This window comes from Drosophila suzukii, unplaced genomic scaffold (assembly GCF_043229965.1).
Source record: "Drosophila suzukii unplaced genomic scaffold, CBGP_Dsuzu_IsoJpt1.0 scf_7, whole genome shotgun sequence".
NCBI lineage: Eukaryota > Metazoa > Arthropoda > Insecta > Diptera > Drosophilidae > Drosophila > Drosophila suzukii.
Window position 1 is genome coordinate 2,801,085 of NW_027255939.1, and position 26,330 is coordinate 2,827,414.

Genomic DNA, 26,330 nt, shown 5'->3' on the forward strand with positions numbered 1-26,330 from the left:
CATAGCGGAGGAAGCGGAGGGTACCCAGCCCGACCATGGTCCCAAAGATGGTGCAGTTTCTGCAGATTAACCTGCACCACAGCAAGGCAGCATCCGCTGCCCTCCTCACCCGCCTGACAACAGGCAACATAGACGTAGTCCTCATTCAAGAGCAATGGAGACTGACTGGAGCTAAACGAAAACACACACACACCATAGCATCATTCTATCTGGCTCACGACTACGAAGGGCCACTACCAAACATCACCACACAACAACTCATACATACTCACTCATCTAAGGAACTCATCTTGGGTGGGGACGCCAACTCTAGACTGTCCTCCCGCCGAGAACATTATTAATCTAAGATTAACCAACTGAGGGTACTACAAAAATTTCCTCAACAGGAACCTACACGCTCCACCGACGCACGTACGAAACGGTCAAGAATTAGATAGCCTAGTTAACACATTTACTGATATCTGCGGTGAGGCCTTAAAAAGGGCTTGCCCAAGCAGAACAGTCAAAGCAAAACCCAAACCCCCATGGTGGAACGCAACCCTGGCGAACCTCAAAAGAGAGTGTAGAACTTACTTTATGGAATTTACTGGAATTTATACCATACAAAACTAAGCCTATACAAAAAGGAAATTAGAATATCAAAACGAAGAGCTTGGGCTAATTTCTGCAGTAGCATAGAATCTATTGCGGAAGTATCCAGACTCAGAAGAATTTTAGCAAAATCTCCAGCAACCATTGGCTATCTAAAAACCAATGCTGACAGCTGGACGGAAAACAGTCAGGAAACCCTTGAACTACTGTTAGACACCCACTTCCCTAAAAACACCCATGCAGTTGAGGACCTCTACATAGAGGAGAACTTAGACGACCAGAGTATAGACCACATCTCGAACCCTGGCCGCATTCAGTAAGCCCTTCAAATCCCCCGGCCCAGATGGGTTCTTCCCGGCCCAGCTACAACATACACTAGATATTTCCCTACCCTGGCTGACAGCCATCTTCCGCGGCTGCCTTGCTCTAAACCATATTCCAACAATGTGGCTGGACGTTAAGGTAATTTTTATACCGAAAGCCGGCAAACCCTCCCACACCAACCCAATGGACTTCCACCCGAGTAGTCTCTCTTCCATCTTGATGAAGACCCTGGAAAGGTTAATTGATACCCATATCAGGCTAACCATCGACCAAAGCCTACTCTCTGACGCATAGCACGCGTACCGAAAGGGTAGATCAACAGATTCCGCCCTCCACTCTCTAGTATAGAGTATAGAGAGAGGTTTCCGCAATAAGTAATACTCTGGCAGCGTGGTGAACAAACTGCTATCACTTCTAGAAGAGGCGGTCACTAAAGTTGTGGCCTACTCGGACGACGTGGATATCCTACTGCAGGGAAAATTCCCGCAATCTAATGGACACAGCCTTATCCACCCTCTCCCGGTGGACGGCTGTCTGTGGACTGGGAACTAGAAAAGACCGAATTAGTTCTCTTTACAAGGAAGTATAAGGTACCAAATCTAACTCTCACAAAACTACACCAAACGCGCTTAACCTTTAGAAACCACGCAAAGTGCCTAGGTGTCATCCCTGACAAAAAGCTCCTCTGGACAGATAACATCCTAGATCGCACACGCAAAGCGGCCACAGCCCTCTTCGCTTGTAAAAAAGCCATAGGGAGGAAGTGGGGCTTCTCCCCCATGACAGTTCAATGGCTATACACTGCAATAGTCAGGCCCATTCTCCTCTACGGAAACATTGTATGGAGGCATTCCCTAGAAAAGAATTGCATCCTCCGGATCCTTTGCAAGATCCAAAGAAGCGCTGAACTCTGCATCAGTGGGGCGCTTCGCACCACCGCCACTAAAGCTTTAAACACAATTCTGGACCTACTTGCCAAAAGCTGGGGATCTGCAACAGGCTGAGGCTCCGCGAAGCAGCGGCATGGACAACAGGCTCTACGGGTCACTCCAATATCCTATCAAAACATACATCCTTACTACGTAGTACAGACTACGTTCCACCCATAGTCAACTTCGAAAGAATTTATAAGATCTTCCCACCCACCCGTACAGACTGGGACAACCTCCCACACCAATTCGAAAACGCCGTCAACGCCGGAGTCTTCTCCCCGGAACTAGACATAAAAGTCTAATTCCGCGTACCAGACCACTGTAGTGTTTTCCAAGAGGAAGTCATGGCAATTCAGGAAGCCATGACCCACCTGGACACGTCAGTACAACATGACATAGATATTTTCATCTTCTCGGATAGTCAAGCAGCCCTCAGGGCCCTCGACTCCTACACAACGAACTCAAAAACAATCTCTGAATGCCGCAAATCTCTTAATTAGATGGCCACTCAACCGAGAATCAACATCATCTGGGTGCCTGGACATCGCAATATTGAGGGCAACTGCTTAGCAGACGAGCTAGCAAGACAAGGGACAACCGCCGACATCCTTCGTGATAAGAACACGGTGGGTAGCCCATGGCTACCTGCAAGCTCCATTTCAGGCAGAGACTGTACACACTTTCAAACAACCGTTGGAACTCAATCTCAACTTGCCACAATTCTAGACTCACATGGCCAAACTACAACTCGAAAAGAACAAAAACTCTCCTACAATGTAGCAGGAGGACATCTCCACTCTCCTAAATGCCCTCACGGGCCACTGTCTTATAGGGACTCGTGCGCACAGGCTGGAACTCAGTAACCACGACTTCTGCCGCAGCTGCAAACAGATAGACGAAGAGGGCAACGTTAAGTTGATCGCCTGTGAAGACGAGAGGTCGGCAGCACTTTATAAGGCTGCCATTAACAAGGTCGGGGAGGTCTACCCTGGGGCCAAGCTGGCAGTTTGCGAGGCAGACATCCCGTCTCGACCGAGAGCGAGGGTTCGATAAGGTGCAGCTGCGAATCTATGACACGGATAAGCTAGCGGCAGACAACTTGGCTGCCTGTGCGTCGTACGAACCCCCGAGCGACGACGAATTGGAGCATGAGGAGGCCACCCTCACCGGCTACGTGTCAACCGACTCGGAGCTGACAGAGAGCCTCAAGCAGCTGTGCACTCACGACACAACCCGACCAGGGCGTACTGTCCTCCAGGACATAGCGGAGGAAGCGGAGGGTACCCAGCCCGACCACGGTCCCAAAGATGGTGCAGTTTCTGCAGATTAACCTGCACCACAGCAAGGCAGCATCCGCTGCCCTCCTCACCCGCCTGACAACAGGCAACATAGACGTAGTCCTCATTCAAGAGCAATGGAGACTGACTGGAGCTAAACGAAAACACACATCACACCATAGCATCATTCTATCTGGCTCACGACTACGAAGGGCCACTACCAAACATCACCACACAACAACTCATACATACTCACTCATCTAAGGAACTCATCCTGGGTGGGGACGCCAACTCTAGACTGTCCTCCCGCCGAGAACATTATTAATCTAAGATTAACCAACTGAGGGTACTACAAAAATTTCCTCAACAGGAACCTACACGCTCCACCGACGCACGTACGAAACGGTCAAGAATTAGATAGCCTAGTTAACACATTTACTGATATCTGCGGTGAGGCCTTAAAAAGGGCTTGCCCAAGCAGAACAGTCAAAGCAAAACCCAAACCCCCATGGTGGAACGCAACCCTGGCGAACCTCAAAAGAGAGTGTAGAACTTACTTTATGGAATTTACTGGAATTTATACCATACAAAACTAAGCCTATACAAAAAGGAAATTAGAATATCAAAACGAAGAGCTTGGGCTAATTTCTGCAGTAGCATAGAATCTATTGCGGAAGTATCCAGACTCAGAAGAATTTTAGCAAAATCTCCAGCAACCATTGGCTATCTAAAAACCAATGCTGACAGCTGGACGGAAAACAGTCAGGAAACCCTTGAACTACTGTTAGACACCCACTTCCCTAAAAACACCCATGTAGTTGAGGACCTCTACATAGAGGATAACTTAGACGACCAGAGTATAGACAACATCTCGAACCCTGGCCGCATTCAGTAAGCCCTTCAAATCCCCCGGCCCAGATGGGTTCTTCCCGGCCCAGCTACAACATACACTAGATATTTCCCTACCCTGGCTGACAGCCATCTTCCGCGGCTGCCTTGCTCTAAACCATATTCCAACAATGTGGCTGGACGTTAAGGTAATTTTTATACCGAAAGCCGGCAAACCCTCCTACACCAACCCAATGGACTTCCACCCGAGTAGTCTCTCTTCCATCTTGATGAAGACCCTGGAAAGGTTAATTGATACCCATATCAGGCTAACCATCGACCAAAGCCTACTCTCTGACGCATAGCACGCGTACCGAAAGGGTAGATCAACAGATTCCGCCCTCCACTCTCTAGCTCTCTGGCAGCGTGGTGAACAAACTGCTATCACTTCTAGAAGAGGCGGTCACTAAAGTTGTGGCCTACGCGGACGACGTGGATATCCTACTGCAGGGAAAATTCCCGCAAACTCTTTGCAATCTAATGGACACAGCCTTATCCACCCTCTCCCGGTGGACGGCTGTCTGTGGACTGGGAACTAGAAAAGACCGAATTAGTTCTCTTTACAAGGAAGTATAAGGTACCAAATCTAACTCTCCCAAAACTACACCAAACGCGCTTAACCTTTAGCAACCACGCAAAGTGCCTAGGTGTCATCCCTGACAAAAGCTCCTCTGGACAGATAACATCCTAGATCGCACACGCAAAGCGGCCACAGCCCTCTTCGCTTGTAAAAAAGCCATAGGGAGGAAGTGGGGCTTCTCCCCCATGACAGTTCAATGGCTATACACTGCAATAGTCAGGCCCATTCTCCTCTACGGAAACATTGTATGGAGGCATTCCCTAGAAAAGAATTGCATCCTCCGGATCCTTTACAAGATCCAAAGAAGCGCTGAACTCTGCATCAGTGGGGCGCTTCGCACCACCGCCACTAAAGCTTTAAACACAATTCTGGACCTACTTGCCAAAAGCTGGGGATCTGCAACAGGCTGAGGCTCCGCGAAGCAGCGGCATGGACAACAGGCTCTACGGGTCACTCCAATATCCTATCAAAACATACATCCTTACTACGTAGTACAGACTACGTTCCACCCATAGTCAACTTCGAAAGAATTTATAAGATCTTCCCACCCACCCGTACAGACTGGGACAACCTCCCACACCAATTCGAAAACGCCGTCAACGCCGGAGTCTTCTCCCCGGAACTAGACATAAAAGTCTAATTCCGCGTACCAGACCACTGTAGTGTTTTCCAAGAGGAAGTCATGGCAATTCAGGAAGCCATGACCCACCTGGACACGTCAGTACATCATGACATAGATATTTTCATCTTCTCGGATAGTCAAGCAGCCCTCAGGGCCCTCGACTCCTACACAACGAACTCAAAAACAATCTCTGAATGCCGCAAATCTCTTAATTAGATGGCCACTCAACCGAGAATCAACATCATCTGGGTGCCTGGACATCGCAATATTGAGGGCAACTGCTTAGCAGACGAGCTAGCAAGACAAGGGACAACCGCCGACATCCTTCGTGATAAGAACACGGTGTGTAGCCCATGGCTACCTGCAAGCTCCATTTCAGGCAGAGACTGTACACACTTTCAAACAACCGTTGGAACTCAATCTCAACTTGCCACAATTCTAGACTCACATGGCCAAACTACAACTCGAAAAGAACAAAAACTCTCCTACAATGTAGCAGGAGGACATCTCCACTCTCCTAAATGCCCTCACGGGCCACTGTCTTATAGGGACTCGTGCGCACAGGCTGGAACTCAGTAACCACGACTTCTGCCTCAGCTGCAAACAGATAGACGAAGAGGGCAACGTTAAGTTGATCGCCTGTGAAGACGAGAGGTCGGCAGCACTTTATAAGGCTGCCATTAACAAGGTCGGGGAGGTCTACCCTGGGGCCAAGCTGGCAGTTTGCGAGGCAGACATCCCGTCTCGACCGAGAGCGAGGGTTCGATAAGGTGCAGCTGCGAATCTATGACACGGATAAGCTAGCGGCAGACAACTTGGCTGCCTGTGCGTCGTACGAACCCCCGAGCGACGACGAATTGGAGCATGAGGAGGCCACCCTCACCGGCTACGTGTCAACCGACTCGGAGCTGACAGAGAGCCTCAAGCAGCTGTGCACTCACGACACAACCCGACCAGGGCGTACTGTCCTCCAGGACATAGCGGAGGAAGCGGAGGGTACCCAGCCCGACCATGGTCCCAAAGATGGTGCAGTTTCTGCAGATTAACCTGCACCACAGCAAGGCAGCATCCGCTGCCCTCCTCACCCGCCTGACAACAGGCAACATAGACGTAGTCCTCATTCAAGAGCAATGGAGACTGACTGGAGCTAAACGAAAACACACACACACCATAGCATCATTCTATCTGGCTCACGACTACGAAGGGCCACTACCAAACATCACCACACAACAACTCATACATACTCACTCATCTAAGGAACTCATCTTGGGTGGGGACGCCAACTCTAGACTGTCCTCCCGCCGAGAACATTATTAATCTAAGATTAACCAACTGAGGGTACTACAAAAATTTCCTCAACAGGAACCTACACGCTCCACCGACGCACGTACGAAACGGTCAAGAATTAGATAGCCTAGTTAACACATTTACTGATATCTGCGGTGAGGCCTTAAAAAGGGCTTGCCCAAGCAGAACAGTCAAAGCAAAACCCAAACCCCCATGGTGGAACGCAACCCTGGCGAACCTCAAAAGAGAGTGTAGAACTTACTTTATGGAATTTACTGGAATTTATACCATACAAAACTAAGCCTATACAAAAAGGAAATTAGAATATCAAAACGAAGAGCTTGGGCTAATTTCTGCAGTAGCATAGAATCTATTGCGGAAGTATCCAGACTCAGAAGAATTTTAGCAAAATCTCCAGCAACCATTGGCTATCTAAAAACCAATGCTGACAGCTGGACGGAAAACAGTCAGGAAACCCTTGAACTACTGTTAGACACCCACTTCCCTAAAAACACCCATGCAGTTGAGGACCTCTACATAGAGGAGAACTTAGACGACCAGAGTATAGACCACATCTCGAACCCTGGCCGCATTCAGTAAGCCCTTCAAATCCCCCGGCCCAGATGGGTTCTTCCCGGCCCAGCTACAACATACACTAGATATTTCCCTACCCTGGCTGACAGCCATCTTCCGCGGCTGCCTTGCTCTAAACCATATTCCAACAATGTGGCTGGACGTTAAGGTAATTTTTATACCGAAAGCCGGCAAACCCTCCCACACCAACCCAATGGACTTCCACCCGAGTAGTCTCTCTTCCATCTTGATGAAGACCCTGGAAAGGTTAATTGATACCCATATCAGGCTAACCATCGACCAAAGCCTACTCTCTGACGCATAGCACGCGTACCGAAAGGGTAGATCAACAGATTCCGCCCTCCACTCTCTAGTATAGAGTATAGAGAGAGGTTTCCGCAATAAGTAATACTCTGGCAGCGTGGTGAACAAACTGCTATCACTTCTAGAAGAGGCGGTCACTAAAGTTGTGGCCTACTCGGACGACGTGGATATCCTACTGCAGGGAAAATTCCCGCAATCTAATGGACACAGCCTTATCCACCCTCTCCCGGTGGACGGCTGTCTGTGGACTGGGAACTAGAAAAGACCGAATTAGTTCTCTTTACAAGGAAGTATAAGGTACCAAATCTAACTCTCACAAAACTACACCAAACGCGCTTAACCTTTAGAAACCACGCAAAGTGCCTAGGTGTCATCCCTGACAAAAAGCTCCTCTGGACAGATAACATCCTAGATCGCACACGCAAAGCGGCCACAGCCCTCTTCGCTTGTAAAAAAGCCATAGGGAGGAAGTGGGGCTTCTCCCCCATGACAGTTCAATGGCTATACACTGCAATAGTCAGGCCCATTCTCCTCTACGGAAACATTGTATGGAGGCATTCCCTAGAAAAGAATTGCATCCTCCGGATCCTTTGCAAGATCCAAAGAAGCGCTGAACTCTGCATCAGTGGGGCGCTTCGCACCACCGCCACTAAAGCTTTAAACACAATTCTGGACCTACTTGCCAAAAGCTGGGGATCTGCAACAGGCTGAGGCTCCGCGAAGCAGCGGCATGGACAACAGGCTCTACGGGTCACTCCAATATCCTATCAAAACATACATCCTTACTACGTAGTACAGACTACGTTCCACCCATAGTCAACTTCGAAAGAATTTATAAGATCTTCCCACCCACCCGTACAGACTGGGACAACCTCCCACACCAATTCGAAAACGCCGTCAACGCCGGAGTCTTCTCCCCGGAACTAGACATAAAAGTCTAATTCCGCGTACCAGACCACTGTAGTGTTTTCCAAGAGGAAGTCATGGCAATTCAGGAAGCCATGACCCACCTGGACACGTCAGTACAACATGACATAGATATTTTCATCTTCTCGGATAGTCAAGCAGCCCTCAGGGCCCTCGACTCCTACACAACGAACTCAAAAACAATCTCTGAATGCCGCAAATCTCTTAATTAGATGGCCACTCAACCGAGAATCAACATCATCTGGGTGCCTGGACATCGCAATATTGAGGGCAACTGCTTAGCAGACGAGCTAGCAAGACAAGGGACAACCGCCGACATCCTTCGTGATAAGAACACGGTGGGTAGCCCATGGCTACCTGCAAGCTCCATTTCAGGCAGAGACTGTACACACTTTCAAACAACCGTTGGAACTCAATCTCAACTTGCCACAATTCTAGACTCACATGGCCAAACTACAACTCGAAAAGAACAAAAACTCTCCTACAATGTAGCAGGAGGACATCTCCACTCTCCTAAATGCCCTCACGGGCCACTGTCTTATAGGGACTCGTGCGCACAGGCTGGAACTCAGTAACCACGACTTCTGCCGCAGCTGCAAACAGATAGACGAAGAGGGCAACGTTAAGTTGATCGCCTGTGAAGACGAGAGGTCGGCAGCACTTTATAAGGCTGCCATTAACAAGGTCGGGGAGGTCTACCCTGGGGCCAAGCTGGCAGTTTGCGAGGCAGACATCCCGTCTCGACCGAGAGCGAGGGTTCGATAAGGTGCAGCTGCGAATCTATGACACGGATAAGCTAGCGGCAGACAACTTGGCTGCCTGTGCGTCGTACGAACCCCCGAGCGACGACGAATTGGAGCATGAGGAGGCCACCCTCACCGGCTACGTGTCAACCGACTCGGAGCTGACAGAGAGCCTCAAGCAGCTGTGCACTCACGACACAACCCGACCAGGGCGTACTGTCCTCCAGGACATAGCGGAGGAAGCGGAGGGTACCCAGCCCGACCACGGTCCCAAAGATGGTGCAGTTTCTGCAGATTAACCTGCACCACAGCAAGGCAGCATCCGCTGCCCTCCTCACCCGCCTGACAACAGGCAACATAGACGTAGTCCTCATTCAAGAGCAATGGAGACTGACTGGAGCTAAACGAAAACACACATCACACCATAGCATCATTCTATCTGGCTCACGACTACGAAGGGCCACTACCAAACATCACCACACAACAACTCATACATACTCACTCATCTAAGGAACTCATCCTGGGTGGGGACGCCAACTCTAGACTGTCCTCCCGCCGAGAACATTATTAATCTAAGATTAACCAACTGAGGGTACTACAAAAATTTCCTCAACAGGAACCTACACGCTCCACCGACGCACGTACGAAACGGTCAAGAATTAGATAGCCTAGTTAACACATTTACTGATATCTGCGGTGAGGCCTTAAAAAGGGCTTGCCCAAGCAGAACAGTCAAAGCAAAACCCAAACCCCCGTGGTGGAACGCAACCCTGGCGAACCTCAAAAGAGAGTGTAGAACTTACTTTATGGAATTTACTGGAATTTATACCATACAAAACTAAGCCTATACAAAAAGGAAATTAGAATATCAAAACGAAGAGCTTGGGCTAATTTCTGCAGTAGCATAGAATCTACTGCGGAAGTATCCAGACTCAGAAGAATTTTAGCAAAATCTCCAGCAACCATTGGCTATCTAAAAACCAATGCTGACAGCTGGACGGAAAACAGTCAGGAAACCCTTGAACTACTGTTAGACACCCACTTCCCTAAAAACACCCATGTAGTTGAGGACCTCTACATAGAGGAGAACTTAGACGACCAGAGTATAGACAACATCTCGAACCCTGGCCGCATTCAGTAAGCCCTTCAAATCCCCCGGCCCAGATGGGTTCTTCCCGGCCCAGCTACAACATACACTAGATATTTCCCTACCCTGGCTGACAGCCATCTTCCGCAGCTGCCTTGCTCTAAACCATATTCCAACAATGTGGCTGGACGTTAAGGTAATTTTTATACCGAAAGCCGGCAAACCCTCCCACACCAACCCAATGGACTTCCACCCGAGTAGTCTCTCTTCCATCTTGATGAAGACCCTGGAAAGGTTAATTGATACCCATATCAGGCTAACCATCGACCAAAGCCTACTCTCTGACGCATAGCACGCGTACCGAAAGGGTAGATCAACAGATTCCGCCCTCCACTCTCTAGTATAGAGTATAGAGAGAGGTTTCCGCAATAAGTAATACTCTGGCAGCGTGGTGAACAAACTGCTATCACTTCTAGAAGAGGCGGTCACTAAAGTTGTGGCCTACGCGGACGACGTGGATATCCTACTGCAGGGAAAATTCCCGCAAACTCTTTGCAATCTAATGGACACAGCCTTATCCACCCTCTCCCGGTGGACGGCTGTCTGTGGACTGGGAACTAGAAAAGACCGAATTAGTTATCTTTACAAGGAAGTATAAGGTACCAAATCTAACTCTCCCAAAACTACACCAAACGCGCTTAACCTTTAGCAACCACGCAAAATGCCTAGGTGTCATCCCTGACAAAAAGCTCCTCTGGACAGATAACATCCTAGATCGCACACACAAAGCGGCCACAGCCCTCTTCGCTTGTAAAAAAGCCATAGGGAGGAAGTGGGGCTTCTCCCCCATGACAGTTCAATGGCTATACACTGCAATAGTCAGGCCCATTCTCCTCTACGGAAACATTGTATGGAGGCATTCCCTAGAAAAGAATTGCATCCTCCGGATCCTTTACAAGATCCAAAGAAGCGCTGAACTCTGCATCAGTGGGGCGCTTCGCACCACCGCCACTAAAGCTTTAAACACAATTCTGGACCTACTTGCCAAAAGCTGGGGATCTGCAACAGGCTGAGGCTCCGCGAAGCAGCGGCATGGACAACAGGCTCTACGGGTCACTCCAATATCCTATCAAAACATACATCCTTACTACGTAGTACAGACTACGTTCCACCCATAGTCAACTTCGAAAGAATTTATAAGATCTTCCCACCCACCCGTACAGACTGGGACAACCTCCCACACCAATTCGAAAACGCCGTCAACGCCGGAGTCTTCTCCCCGGAACTAGACATAAAAGTCTAATTCCGCGTACCAGACCACTGTAGTGTTTTCCAAGAGGAAGTCATGGCAATTCAGGAAGCCATGACCCACCTGGACACGTCAGTACATCATGACATAGATATTTTCATCTTCTCGGATAGTCAAGCAGCCCTCAGGGCCCTCGACTCCTACACAACGAACTCAAAAACAATCTCTGAATGCCGCAAATCTCTTAATTAGATGGCCACTCAACCGAGAATCAACATCATCTGGGTGCCTGGACATCGCAATATTGAGGGCAACTGCTTAGCAGACGAGCTAGCAAGACAAGGGACAACCGCCGACATCCTTCGTGATAAGAACACGGTGGGTAGCCCATGGCTACCTGCAAGCTCCATTTCAGGCAGAGACTGTACACACTTTCAAACAACCGTTGGAACTCAATCTCAACTTGCCACAATTCTAGACTCACATGGCCAAACTACAACTCGAAAAGAACAAAAACTCTCCTACAATGTAGCAGGAGGACATCTCCACTCTCCTAAATGCCCTCACGGGCCACTGTCTTATAGGGACTCGTGCGCACAGGCTGGAACTCAGTAACCACGACTTCTGCCGCAGCTGCAAACAGATAGACGAAGAGGGCAACGTTAAGTTGATCGCCTGTGAAGACGAGAGGTCGGCAGCACTTTATAAGGCTGCCATTAACAAGGTCGGGGAGGTCTACCCTGGGGCCAAGCTGGCAGTTTGCGAGGCAGACATCCCGTCTCGACCGAGAGCGAGGGTTCGATAAGGTGCAGCTGCGAGTCTATGACACGGATAAGCTAGCGGCAGACAACTTGGCTGCCTGTGCGTCGTACGAACCCCCGAGCGACGACGAATTGGAGCATGAGGAGGCCACCCTCACCGGCTACGTGTCAACCGACTCGGAGCTGACAGAGAGCCTCAAGCAGCTGTGCACTCACGACACAACCCGACCAGGGCGTACTGTCCTCCAGGACATAGCGGAGGAAGCGAAGGGTACCCAGCCCGACCACGGTCCCAAAGATGGTGCAGTTTCTGCAGATTAACCTGCACCACAGCAAGGCAGCATCCGCTGCCCTCCTCACCCGCCTGACAACAGGCAACATAGACGTAGTCCTCATTCAAGAGCAATGGAGACTGACTGGAGCTAAACGAAAACACACATCACACCATAGCATCATTCTATCTGGCTCACGACTACGAAGGGCCACTACCAAACATCACCACACAACAACTCATACATACTCACTCATCTAAGGAACTCATCCTGGGTGGGGACGCCAACTCTAGACTGTCCTCCCGCCGAGAACATTATTAATCTAAGATTAACCAACTGAGGGTACTACAAAAATTTCCTCAACAGGAACCTACACGCTCCACCGACGCACGTACGAAACGGTCAAGAATTAGATAGCCTAGTTAACACATTTACTGATATCTGCGGTGAGGCCTTAAAAAGGGCTTGCCCAAGCAGAACAGTCAAAGCAAAACCCAAACCCCCATGGTGGAACGCAACCCTGGCGAACCTCAAAAGAGAGTGTAGAACTTACTTTATGGAATTTACTGGAATTTATACCATACAAAACTAAGCCTATACAAAAAGGAAATTAGAATATCAAAACGAAGAGCTTGGGCTAATTTCTGCAGTAGCATAGAATCTACTGCGGAAGTATCCAGACTCAGAAGAATTTTAGCAAAATCTCCAGCAACCATTGGCTATCTAAAAACCAATGCTGACAGCTGGACGGAAAACAGTCAGGAAACCCTTGAACTACTGTTAGACACCCACTTCCCTAAAAACACCCATGTAGTACATAGAGGAGAACTTAGACGACCAGAGTATAGACAACATCTCGAACCCTGGCCGCATTCAGTAAGCCCTTCAAATCCCCCGGCCCAGATGGGTTCTTCCCGGCCCAGCTACAACATACACTAGATATTTCCCTACCCTGGCTGACAGCCATCTTCCGCGGCTGCCTTGCTCTAAACCATATTCCAACAATGTGGCTGGACGTTAAGGTAATTTTTATACCGAAAGCCGGCAAACCCTCCCACACCAACCCAATGGACTTCCACCCGAGTAGTCTCTCTTCCATCTTGATGAAGACCCTGGAAAGGTTAATTGATCCCATATCAGGCTAACCATCGACCAAAGCCTACTCTCTGACGCATAGCACGCGTACCGAAAGGGTAGATCAACAGATTCCGCCCTCCACTCTCTAGTATAGAGTATAGAGAGAGGTTTCCGCAATAAGTAATACTCTGGCAGCGTGGTGAACAAACTGCTATCACTTCTAGAAGAGGCGGTCACTAAAGTTGTGGCCTACTCGGACGACGTGGATATCCTACTGCAGGGAAAATTCCCGCAATCTAATGGACACAGCCTTATCCACCCTCTCCCGGTGGACGGCTGTCTGTGGACTGGGAACTAGAAAAGACCGAATTAGTTCTCTTTACAAGGAAGTATAAGGTACCAAATCTAACTCTCCCAAAACTACACCAAACGCGCTTAACCTTTAGCAACCACGCAAAGTGCCTAGGTGTCATCCCTGACAAAAAGCTCCTCTGGACAGATAACATCCTAGATCGCACACGCAAAGCGGCCACAGCCCTCTTCGCTTGTAAAAAAGCCATAGGGAGGAAGTGGGGCTTCTCCCCCATGACAGTTCAATGGCTATACACTGCAATAGTCAGGCCCATTCTCCTCTACGGAAACATTGTATGGAGGCATTCCCTAGAAAAGAATTGCATCCTCCGGATCCTTTACAAGATCCAAAGAAGCGCTGAACTCTGCATCAGTGGGGCGCTTCGCACCACCGCCACTAAAGCTTAAAACACAATTCTGGACCTCCAAACCCTGGACCTACTTGCCAAAAGCTGGGGATCTGCAACAGGCTGAGGCTCCGCGAAGCAGCGGCATGGACAACAGGCTCTACGGGTCACTCCAATATCCTATCAAAACATACATCCTTACTACGTAGTACAGACTACGTTCCACCCATAGTCAACTTCGAAAGAATTTATAAGATCTTCCCACCCACCCGTACAGACTGGGACAACCTCCCACACCAATTCGAAAACGCCGTCAACGCCGGAGTCTTCTCCCCGGAACTAGACATAAAAGTCTAATTCCGCGTACCAAACCACTGTAGTGTTTTCCAAGAGGAAGTCATGGCAATTCAGGAAGCCATGACCCACCTGGACACGTCAGTACATCATGACATAGATATTTTCATCTTCTCGGATAGTCAAGCAGCCCTCAGGGCCCTCGACTCCTACACAACGAACTCAAAAACAATCTCTGAATGCCGCAAATCTCTTAATTAGATGGCCACTCAACCGAGAATCAACATCATCTGGGTGCCTGGACATCGCAATATTGAGGGCAACTGCTTAGCAGACGAGCTAGCAAGACAAGGGACAACCGCCGACATCCTTCGTGATAAGAACACGGTGGGTAGCCCATGGCTACCTGCAAGCTCCATTTCAGGCAGAGACTGTACACACTTTCAAACAACCGTTGGAACTCAATCTCAACTTGCCACAATTCTAGACTCACATGGCCAAACTACAACTCGAAAAGAACAAAAACTCTCCTACAATGTAGCAGGAGGACATCTCCACTCTCCTAAATGCCCTCACGGGCCACTGTCTTATAGGGACTCATGCGCACAGGCTGGAACTCAGTAACCACGACTTCTGCCGCAGCTGCAAACAAATAGACGAAGAGGAGAGCATCGAACACCTCATATGGTTCTGCCCAGCGCATAACCTAAAGCGTTTTCAAACTCTAGGTAGCCACACTCTTCCGAACCTTGCATCCATTCAGGGCGTAAGCATCCAAAAGATCTTATGTTTCCCAAGGAGAACAAAATACTTCGCGAAAGCAAATAACCCATGAGCTAGGGAAAAGGATCTAATCAGATATCATGTGGTATCACAAGGGGCCCAATGTGGCCTGAGTGTGGGGATTAGTATCTAATCTCCAACCACTCCTACCTAACCTAACAAATGACGTAGGCCAAATAATTCAATATGTGGACAAACATCGATTTTTTGTATTCTTAGCTATAACGCGGGACCTGTAGGTGACAGAACACAAGTTCCTATGGGATTTTTACTCAGGAGGATCCAATTTTCATGGAAAACTGGAAATGATTCGTTGAAAATTTTTGGCTGTGTACCCGTGTTATTGAACAAAAGGCGAGTCGATCGGAAATATAAAAGCTAGAGAATTGGGATTTCAGATGTATATTTCATAGCTCGGCGCTAGTTTGTTATCCGAATGTGCCACGCTCTTTCTAACGCTCACAATCGCTTTCAGCGCTAAGGTCTGTGTCTGTCCCCCTGCATTTTTATAGCTTTTGTGAGTGTTAATGAGATTTTTTTCTTTTGAATACCCATCTATCCAGGTCAGAGGCTAGGGAGCCGAAAGGATCACATAAACGGATTATGACAACCCTAAGATCTACTTAACAGAGATAAAAGTTTAGTATGTTGGCACGAATATTCACCTGATAGCCGTCTGAAAGGCCGTGTTAGTATTTTGTAGTTAAAACATATACCTGTTACTCAGCTAAAGGGACAAAAGGGAAATGGAGATATGCAAGCAGCAAAGCGAGACTGAAATGAGCCACCTACACCTGATCTCAATATATGGCTATGTGGGCGACAGATTTAAGCGTTATGGGCGTTAGAGTGGGCGTGGCAAACTTTTTTTTAGATCAATCGATAGGTATTGACGAGACTATTACATTTCAGTTAACATTTTTTATCTAGCATAAAAACTGTGGGCGCCACAGGTTTGGGCGGTTTGTGGGCGTGGCATATTCGCGTAACAAACTTGCGCTGCGCTCAAGGCTACGGAGTCTAAATTTGAAATCCCAGTTCTCTATCTGTGATATTTTTCGAGATATCCGCGTTCATTTTTACGATTTTTTTAAGTTTGTGGGCGGCTTGTGGGCGTTGAAGTGGGTGTGACAAACTTTTTTTTAAGTCAATCAATAGGTATTGATAAGAACAATTCATTTCAGTTAAAGCTTTTACTCTAGCATCAAAACTGTAGGAGCCACAGTTTTGGGCGGTTTTTGGGCGTTAAAGTGTTCGTGGCCGGAATCTGCATGCCAAATCTCAATAGCTTGGCTTTTATAGTTTCCAAAATCTCAGCGTTCATCCGGACAGACGGACATGGTTAGATCGATTTGGCTTCTGCCTGTTACATACTTTCCGACGAATCTAGTATACCCTTTTACTCTACGAGTAACGGGTATAAAAACCATCTGATTATAACGGTCAAGAACACAGCTATTTTTTATCGAAAGACGGTGTGTAGGTATACTGATCGACTACTGTTTCCTTTTCACCTCCACGTGTGATATAATAATCCTTTCCTGACTAATTGACCCAATAAATAAAACTTTAAAATCAATAATTTTTTTTAGCTGCCTTAAACTGGTACTTTGAACTTTGCAGGGCCTTTCGAAATTCAATTGGGCTATTATTCCTTCCAAAGTTTTTAGTATCTTAAACGTTGATCTGTGCTGAGTAGTTGTCATCAATCTTTGTAAATCTTTGTATCGACAGGCTAATGTCAATATTCCATTGATACTGATCTCTTAAAATGAAAGGGTTGGGCTGGGAAAATGTGCACTGATGCACGGGCATAATTTTGCTAGGCTTCCTATGGCAACTATATAATATAGTAGTCCGTTATTTTTTTCAATTTTTCGTAATAATGAAATAAAGAATACAATCTTTATACCGGAGTAGAAGAGAATATGATAAACAAGAAAAAACGATAAACGTTACTCAGCTTGCAGCAAATCGGGTGTTTTCACTAACACATATATATACTTTATAGGGTTGGAAACGCTTCCTACTACCTGTTACATACTTTCCGACGAATCTAGTATACTCTTTTACTCTACCAGTAAAGGGTAAAACAAATAACGAATATCCTACTATTTTCCCATTACATATACGATCGTTCCTATTGCAGCTATATGATATAGTCGTCAAATTTTTAAAATTTAATTCAAAATTCTGAAGTATTAAAAAATATATTCCTTAGAGTAGAAAATAATATGCAAAAAAACAACAAAGCTATAGTTTAACAAAAAATGTTCATTATTTTTCCAGCTTGATCCTTCTTACAGCTGTGTTCATTGAAATAGCAGTGCATACAACCTCCACGTATAAAATCGAAAAACACTAATATAAACACAACATTGAGACAAAACTTAGATACAACAGTTTAAACTATTTGTTTTTAAATAATTTTGCTGTTTTTCCCTGTTGGGTACTTCAATATCTTAGCAAATATGGATAATAAAAAAATAGAAAGACTGAACTATGGTGTTTATTGAAATAGCAGTCTTAAAAGAAAAATATGATAAAATTCAATATGGCTCATAAATAACTTAATCCTACTAAATATCGATTTGATTATATATATATTTATATATATTTTTTTGTATAGCCTTTAATGGCTATTACAGGCTAACATTTCTCAGTATATTTACGTAATCATGTTGTTCCATGATCCCATCGATCGAACGTACGGGGCCCACACCGCTGTAAAAGAAAAATGCCCATACCATGATTTTAAGGCCACCTACCTAACAGTTTTGAGCGTATGGTTTGTGTGGTACTCGTTGTTCGGTGGTCGACGAAAATACTATTTTGAACCTGTTCCACCAAAAAACACCAGCTAAGACTCATCTGTCCAAAGGATAAGTCGACCTTTTGAAAGTGGCTGGTTCAAGTGGCATTTGGCAAACTTCAACCTATCTTTGGGGTGTCTTTTACCAAGTAAAGGCTCCTTTCGTGGACTTCTAGCATTCAAATTTCATCTACCTCGGAGAATAGTGCCATCACTGATTCCCAAGCTCAGATCCGCTTTTTTAGTCCTACAGGATGCAAAAGGATAAGCCTTGCTGAAGCGCACTTTGCGTACGTCCTATACAATTGTGGTTTTCCGTATCGCATAACGTTTTTCGGGCTTGGGATCATAATTTATGGCATTGTGAACCATATTGGCTGGACATTTTAAGGGGCACTGAATATATTGATACGTTTTGCCCTCCTTTCTAAGTTCAATCATTTTTTCCTTTCTCCCTTGAAGCAATGAGGTCCTCTACCCACTAAAGTTTATTTTTTTCTATAGTTATAGTGTATTTGGTTCAATTTATAATATTGGTCTTCATTAAAACCAATTTTCACCAAATTACAAACATTTTCGGGACATTTCCTGGAAGAAAAAAAAAAAAACTGCTATTTCAGTGAACAGCCAAAATGTTGTGTCCGTGTTCAAAAATATGAAAATAACCCAAAAACAGACCAAATCTAATGGGGTTTTTGCTTATATCGACTAGTGTATGCGTTTACTTTATGGGGTCGGTCACTGCGCTGCAAACTCCTGACTGAAATCATTATACCCTCTGTAATGGAAGGTCGGTCTTGGGCACTAAAAGATAAAGCTGTGAGCCACTGTACATTGTACCTACAGTGCCGAACTTAACTGTTGGTTGCTAATTGTAAAATTCAAGTGCGCTTTTCTTCCTCTATAAATGTATTATATTATTCTACAAAATTATTTTGGATAAAGGGAATATTTAATAATCAAGTTAATTTTGTATCATTGAGATATAACCATAAAATGAGCATACTTTGCCGAACAAAAGTCTAGGCACACTTGTGTTTTTAATAACTATTTCGTTAAATCGATTTGGCTGATGTTTTTTTGTTGTTATCATTGGAAGCCTTTTATAGCGTTCTAAACGACTCTAACCACACAAAAATACAAGGAACATAGGACGATACAAAGCCTTAAGTGGCCAGAGAGGCGAAAGGATCACATTAAAGGATAATGACAACCCTCAGATCTACTCAGCACTGATCTAAGTTTATATATTTACCCAGTAGCCTTCCGAAAGGCCATCTCAAGTGCTAAGTACAAGTTTTTTGTAGCTAGAACAAACCAACTGATAATAAAGGTCAAGAATATTACAATTTATGGGTCGAAAAACGGAATCTTGGTATCCCAAATGACTTCTGGGTTTTTTCTTTATCTTCTCATGAGACATAACAATCATTTCAAATGGCTAAGGGATTCGGTAAATTAACTATCAAATCAATTGTTTTTAAATGGCCTTTCGGAAGGCTACTGGGTAAATATATATTTCTCACACATACATATGTATTTATGTACATATGTATATATATATATATTTACATATATAAATCTTACATAATTGTTACTTTTCTTAAAAGCAAGCTTATGGAAAACAAGTATGCAGGTGGGAAAATAAGCCATTAGCCAATTCAAAAGCATTTACTTTTTTACTCCAAACGATTATATGTATGTAAAATATGTAAAGGCATTTAATGTACTTAATGAAGAATGGATGCGCAAGAATCCAACTGTGTCAACTAATTATATACATAGTGAACTGCGGGAGGGCAAATCAATATACTCGCACGAATAGGCAAACAAAATGGTAGATATGTAAATAAACAAAGGAACTAATCGATAGAAGTGTAGTATATGTATATCGCGACCACATCCTACCTCTAAACAAAAGACCGGGTATTGAATACTGCATTTCTCACCTTTTAGGTAGAAGTTGTTACATTTTTGCGCTAGGATCAGCAAGCGCGATATGTTGACTTCGGATGAAGACATTTAATGCAGTTTGTTTTTTTGACCGCTTTTCCGTTAAGACACCACAGAAGTGTTCCTTTTGTATTTTTTTACTTTTGGCTTTGTCCTACAACAAACACTTGCACGCACTTGTTGTGTAAGCTTTTCACCCTATTTCTACAAAATTTTAATGGAACTTTTTATCGGGCCTACATGCCACCCAAACCAACTGATCAGGTAATAAAGAACACAAGGAACAAAGTCGCAGTGTGGAGACTAACAGATAGATGTAAACGCCTGCCACCACTGAAAACAGCTGTTCCCAGGATGTAATGCTAATTTAGTATTTTACCATAATAAGAATTTACCAATTTTTACCGCCAGATCCAGCACAATTATAGACTGTTCAGAATGAGTGAGTTACTGCAACAGTTACCAAATTCCGCAACAGAAAATTATTCTAAAAAATAAAATCGCTGAAGCGAACAGCTGATCGGTATAAGCTAACCGTATCCGAAAGGAGAGGACTTGCAATCTCAGTCGAAAATGATCAAAAACGAGATTTGAATTTACGCAACAGGTGCCAGGTGTTGCCAAAAATAACGTAAGCTGGAGGTTGGTCGTTCCCTTAAAAAAACATACCAATATATCTTTCTACTACAGGATCAATTGTTAATTTTCGGGCCGTTGGAAGGTTCCTTGGTCCTGCACCAATAACAATTTCCATATAAAGGCGCCCAAAAGCATTTTGTCTAAAATAATCCCGAAACTCCAAATAAAAAAGGACCGCACAAATAAATCAACTAAGAGGTTTGCTTGAGCTGCTCTTATAAAAAAAAAGTTGGTGAAGCGGTATTTGGTCGCTGAATCAGAAACCCCTCCGTGTGAATGATGTAAAAAAGTCTAGTACTCACATCGACGAAAACCGCGAGCTAATAATAGGACAGTGCGGCTGTAATCAGATGAGCTAAGGGAATACCTGAAAAAAGTGCAAGTGTTCATGAGTAAATTTCGTTGTTGCCCGCGCGCAAGGAACAAAGAATTTGATATTTGGCTGTTTCGTGCAGAAGCGGCGTGGAAACCAAAAAATCCCATTGGGGTATCGTTGGACTCCACCACCAGCAGTAGTTGGCAGCTAAAACGAAGGTGGAGGACGCGCCAGCTCCTATAATGAGGAGAAAAAAGGCCTCCCGCTAAGGGACAGGTGGAGAAGCTATTACCAGTCATTGCGAAGATGCAAGGTCATGATATTATATTGGAAATCGGAAATGGATTGCAGATGGCGCGGAGAAGATAGCAAAGCATCCGCAAAACTTTTAATTTACAACAAAACAAATTTGTGTTAAACATTCCATTTAATTCTATTTAATTTCTTGCTCCAATTAATTTATTTTCCGTTTGTCAGCAAACCCAGCTGCTTGACAGTAAGACTAGTAATTAAAAAAAAATTTGGTAACACTTTCAACTAGTGTTCGTGCAGAAGCGATGGGGAATTTAAAAATCAAAAATGGAAGAAAATCCCCAAAAACGGCTAACAGTGCAGATGAAAAAGGACACATAATCCAAGCTTTTGCCCATTATTGTGGGACTTGACCGACAGGAAGCAATACCACAACGGGGTAAATCCGAAAATTGTTGAAGTGCTGGAGGAGATTCACTAGAGAATCCCAGTGGGAAGGACCATGGGACACCGCTCGATTTCCGAGGAGCTCTCCATTGAGGACTCCACCTCCACCAGCTACTTGACAGCTTAAGCGGAGATGAAAGACGCGCTGGCTTCTTTAGGGAGGAGAAAATATGGTGCCCGCTAAGGGACAGCTGGAGGAGCCATTACCAGCCATTATTGGCCAGCCTATTGGGACTCGGAGCTGGACTACAGATGGCGCGGGAAAGATTGCGAAGCATCCGCGGAACGAGAAGGAAGCCTTAAACTTATAATTTAAACTAATAAAAACATTCGTTGAACACTTCATTTATTTTAATTTTAATTTCTTTGTGCACCAGCAGACTGTTTTTTAAATTGCTCCAGTTGCGAATAATTAAACATAATAGGAGAAATGTAACAGTTAACAATAAAAAGTCAGAAGTTTATTTTGTAGCATAATAAAGATTTTGTAAAGCAATTTTACTTTGTTCTTGAATTACATTTCTTAAAGGCTTTCTCCCAAATTCATTGATTACAGCCTTACCAGTTTCAGCAGCCTGATTTTTTATAGCAGTTATTCCCGAAAAAAATGTGGTTTTATGTAATTAAAAAGACCGCTAAAAAATTTCCGATTCCTCGTCCTTGTTGCACTATATGCGGAGATATGTAAAGACTTCCGATGTTGCTTAAGCCCCCACCACAGTGATTTACATAATCCACTTTCAGGTGGTAAGTCGGGGAACTCAAATTTTTCCGGACGTGAGTGATCGTACTTTGATGTTGATTTTGATGTGCTGGGTTTTATATCAATCCAATCAGTGGTTTGGGATTTAGTTGTTCTGGTTGTAATAGGATTCGCTTTTTGTTCATTTTGAAAATTCCATGATTTATTACGTTTTTTATTTTGATAGTAACTTAAATCTTGACGAATTTGAGCCATTTTCGAAATCTCTTATTTTGTTATTATTCAAAATTGTAACAATTTTATAATGTACGCTTTTAATGTACGCTTTGGGCCCTTTTTTAGAGCATTAAGATGGGATTTGAGAACATACAATAAATGTTTGTTCGCTTTTAAGCGATTTAAGCTCTTTTTGTAAACCATTTTCATTTGAAAAGCACACGGAATATTCTCAATTAAAAATGTCAGATCTTAAGATCTAAGAGATCGTTAATGCCCTGAGTGAGATCATTAAGTAAATATCCGTGAGGTTGCTCCGTTACTTCTTTATATGGGTTTTCTGCGTAAATTTGTCTTGCTAAACATTGAAATTTAAGCTTATCACGAGGATTTTTGAAAGCAACAATGTACTTGGTATTTAGTGAAATATCTCTGGTGTGCGAAGATTTATTAAATATGTTCTGAGTTACCACTGTTACTGATAAATTCCTATGGTGAGATCCTTTTGTAAACAGCTCACACACATTTTTATTAAAGGCTTCCATCATCAAGTCATCCAATATTAAAAGAATTGGTTCATTCGTTTCATTTTCAACTGTTTCAGGAACTCCTTTAAAATATTCAATCTTTTCGAAATTGGGCTTGGCACTCTCTTCTGCATATCACCAAATAAATCGATCTATTGAAATATTAAAAAGATCATTCTTTTTGGTGATTAGATTTTCTAAAAAGGTTGTTTTTCCCGATCCTGAGGGTCCACAAATAAGCATTGTAAAAGGATGTATAAATTGTGTAAAGATTTTTTATTAAAAAAATTTACTTTATTCCGAATGAATTTTAATGTATTATATTATTACTAATTGCTAATATAATGTTTTTAAGTTACACTAGGTTTTTTTAATATTCTCTTGATCGCGTTTCTTGGAGCAGTTCGTCTCGAAAGGAGTATCAGATCCGCAATAATTACAATAAATAAGTTGCGTGTATCCATTTTTACGGGGATCATTTCCAAAAAATCTCTTAAAAAAATCCATAATAAGAGACAACCTGATATGACCATGAATTACTTTTAACTTATTTTTAAACACATGTGTCACCATTGCTGTATATTTCAAATTTGATGTTTTCTAAGAATACAAACAGCTTAAATAAATTATTTAATGAACATCGAAGTGGAAGTTTTTTCTTGTGTATTCTACAATTCGTAAAAAAATTGGGTAGTTGAGTTAAGCTTCTTCCAATATCTATATCGATAATGTTTGTTGATAAATACTTGATTAAAAAATTCTTTTTAATTTCACCACGAACAAGAACTATGTGATACTTATTGAGTGGTGTTAGTATCTCTTCAAGACTTGTTTATGGAATATCTCCAGGTGACCAATCCAATCCGATTACGTTCTGCTGGTTAACGTGCTGCTGCTTAAGAGCTCCATTATATAATTCTTTTATGTTATATGGCGGTTTGAAATGGAAAAAATTAGGTATAACAGTTCCAGCAGGCATTAACGCCAGCTCCTTAACGAAAACTTGTTTGTTGATACCAAGTACATATTGAAAATCTACTATAATGCTTGAATTACGATCGACTGTGTTCATCATTGGTTGAGATTTTTTAATCAACTGAGGGTGTGCTTGCTAGGGCTTTCTTCTTTATATACCGGTAAGACTAGAACATATTTACAGTTTATTTAAAGTAGTCTTACCTGATGGACATGTGTGTAACTAAAAGAAATAAAACTTCTCGAAAGAAACAGGACCACGAAGTCAATTTTGGATTCCAGTATTATGTTGTTCATAAATTAAAATTGAAATGTGATCAGTCAACTACTCGAAAATTTTTTTCGATGGTTTAGATGCAGCAAAGTAAAAATAATTTCATTGGATTCGACAAAGACGAATGGATGCAACTGCTTACGTATAAGGAATTTATTCAGTTGAAACTGGCCCAGTATGACTTCTTGATGCCTGATAAAATTATTGATCATCCGTGCTTGCACTCCATAAAATGTAACTTTAGATTTAGGAAATCAGATAATCAGTACGTTTTTGTGATTAATCAGTATGGTAACAAAATTGAGTTTGATTCTGAGTCCTGGAGATCATTACTAAGATTAGGTATATTTTTTACTATATTTTTATGTTGGAACTCCATATTACGACAACAAGTAATATATCTTTACAATAATCATATTGTTCCTAAGTGTGTATCTTTACAAAAATTTGATATTCAACTATCTGATTTAGAAGGTACCTATGATAATGATGTGCAAATAGATTTAACACGATTATGTTTTGAAATTTCAAAAAAGATGCGTACAGAAATAAAAAGGGATGTTTTTGTATATAAGCAAGCATTATTGACTAAGCAACCATCGTCATCAAATAAAAAGTAACACTAATAAATCAACATCTTAAGATGAGCTAATAACAAGTTATCGATGAAATTCATAAGGCAGCTCGAAAAAACTTTACACGGCGAAAGTTCGTTCAAGAAGGGACAAAGGACACATGGCAAATTAATTTAGTTGAAATGATACCATTTTGGAAAGGAAATAAGGGTTTTAGATATTTACTGACCGTTATTGACACTTTCTCAAAGTGTGCATACGCCGAGGCAGTTAAGATAAAGTCTGCCCTGGATGTAGCAGAGGAATGAAATCTGTTTTTAAAAAGAGTAAAAGTACACCCAAGAATATTCAGTCAGATCAAAAGAAAGAATTTTTTAATTCCACTTTTAGGAAATTAATGGATAAATTTGATATAAATCATTGTCATACTTATACGCATCTCAAGGCTTCTATATGTGAACGCTTTAATCGAACATTAAAAAATCGTATGTGGAAAATGTTTAGTATGCAGGGTAAATATAAGTGGATTCATAACATCAATTATCTCGTAAATCAATACAATAATTCTTATCACCGAACAATTAAAATGAAGCCTATAGATGTCTGCACGAAAAATGAAGGGTTTATTTTAAAATCATTGTATAATATGCCAAAAATATTTTCAAAACATAAATTTTTAGTAGGTGATTTTGTTAGAATAAGTAAATACAAGGGAGCATTTATGAAGGGATACGAACCTAATTGGACCATAGAAGCTTTTAAAGTTTTAAAAGTCAAGTCTACATACCCCGTAACATATGAAATACAAGATTATATGGGTACCCCTATTAATGGGTCATTTTATGAACAGGAACTTCAAAAAGTGAATGACAAAACTAGTAGGGAAAGACGGGCTCTGGGACAATTAGCATATTAATGACCCCCGCCTCTCACTAATTAACATATTAATGGCCCCCGCCTCTTCATTAATGAATGCGGGTTCTGGGACAATTATCATAATCCATAAATTATCTGATTTTAAATGGTTTAGATGTCATAAAAATGTCACGATCATATCCATAAAGAGTATACTAAATTGCCCCCCCAACCCCACACCACCATGTGACAATACTGATCACGTGACCTTTTTGCCTCATTATCAGCAATTAATAATCAGCAGGTGTTGCTGTACACGGGAGAAAGGTCGCACACTTTCCCCACATCCCCATGTGACAATATTGATTATGTATCCTTTTCCTCATTATCAGCAATTAATATTCAGCAGGTGTTGCTGTGCACGTGAGAAAGGTCGCAAACCCAAAACATCTAAGACTGGTTGCCTTAGAGGAACATATCCGATCATGTTGGGGAAT

General features: G+C 43.4%; 1 protein-coding gene across 7 annotated transcripts in view; it reads right to left on the reverse strand.

Annotated features, from left to right (window-relative positions):
• LOC139355046 (uncharacterized) overlaps nt 1-20,410 on the reverse strand; it is a 118,993-nt gene extending 98,583 nt beyond the window's left edge. Inside the window, exon 1 of one of the 7 annotated variants that reach the window (XR_011605816.1) lies at nt 20,051-20,408. Coding sequence is in view for 4 of the 7 variants with exons in the window: in XM_070999330.1 (XP_070855431.1) it covers nt 20,010-20,123 (114 nt within the window). In the remaining 3 variants the exon portion in view is untranslated. Of the gene's footprint in view, nt 1-18,057; nt 18,176-20,009 lie in introns of those variants that run through there. The other 6 variants (XR_011605817.1, XM_070999330.1, XM_070999328.1 and 3 more) reach the window with 6 other exon arrangements.
• Between the last annotated feature and the right edge of the window lie 5,920 nt (nt 20,411-26,330).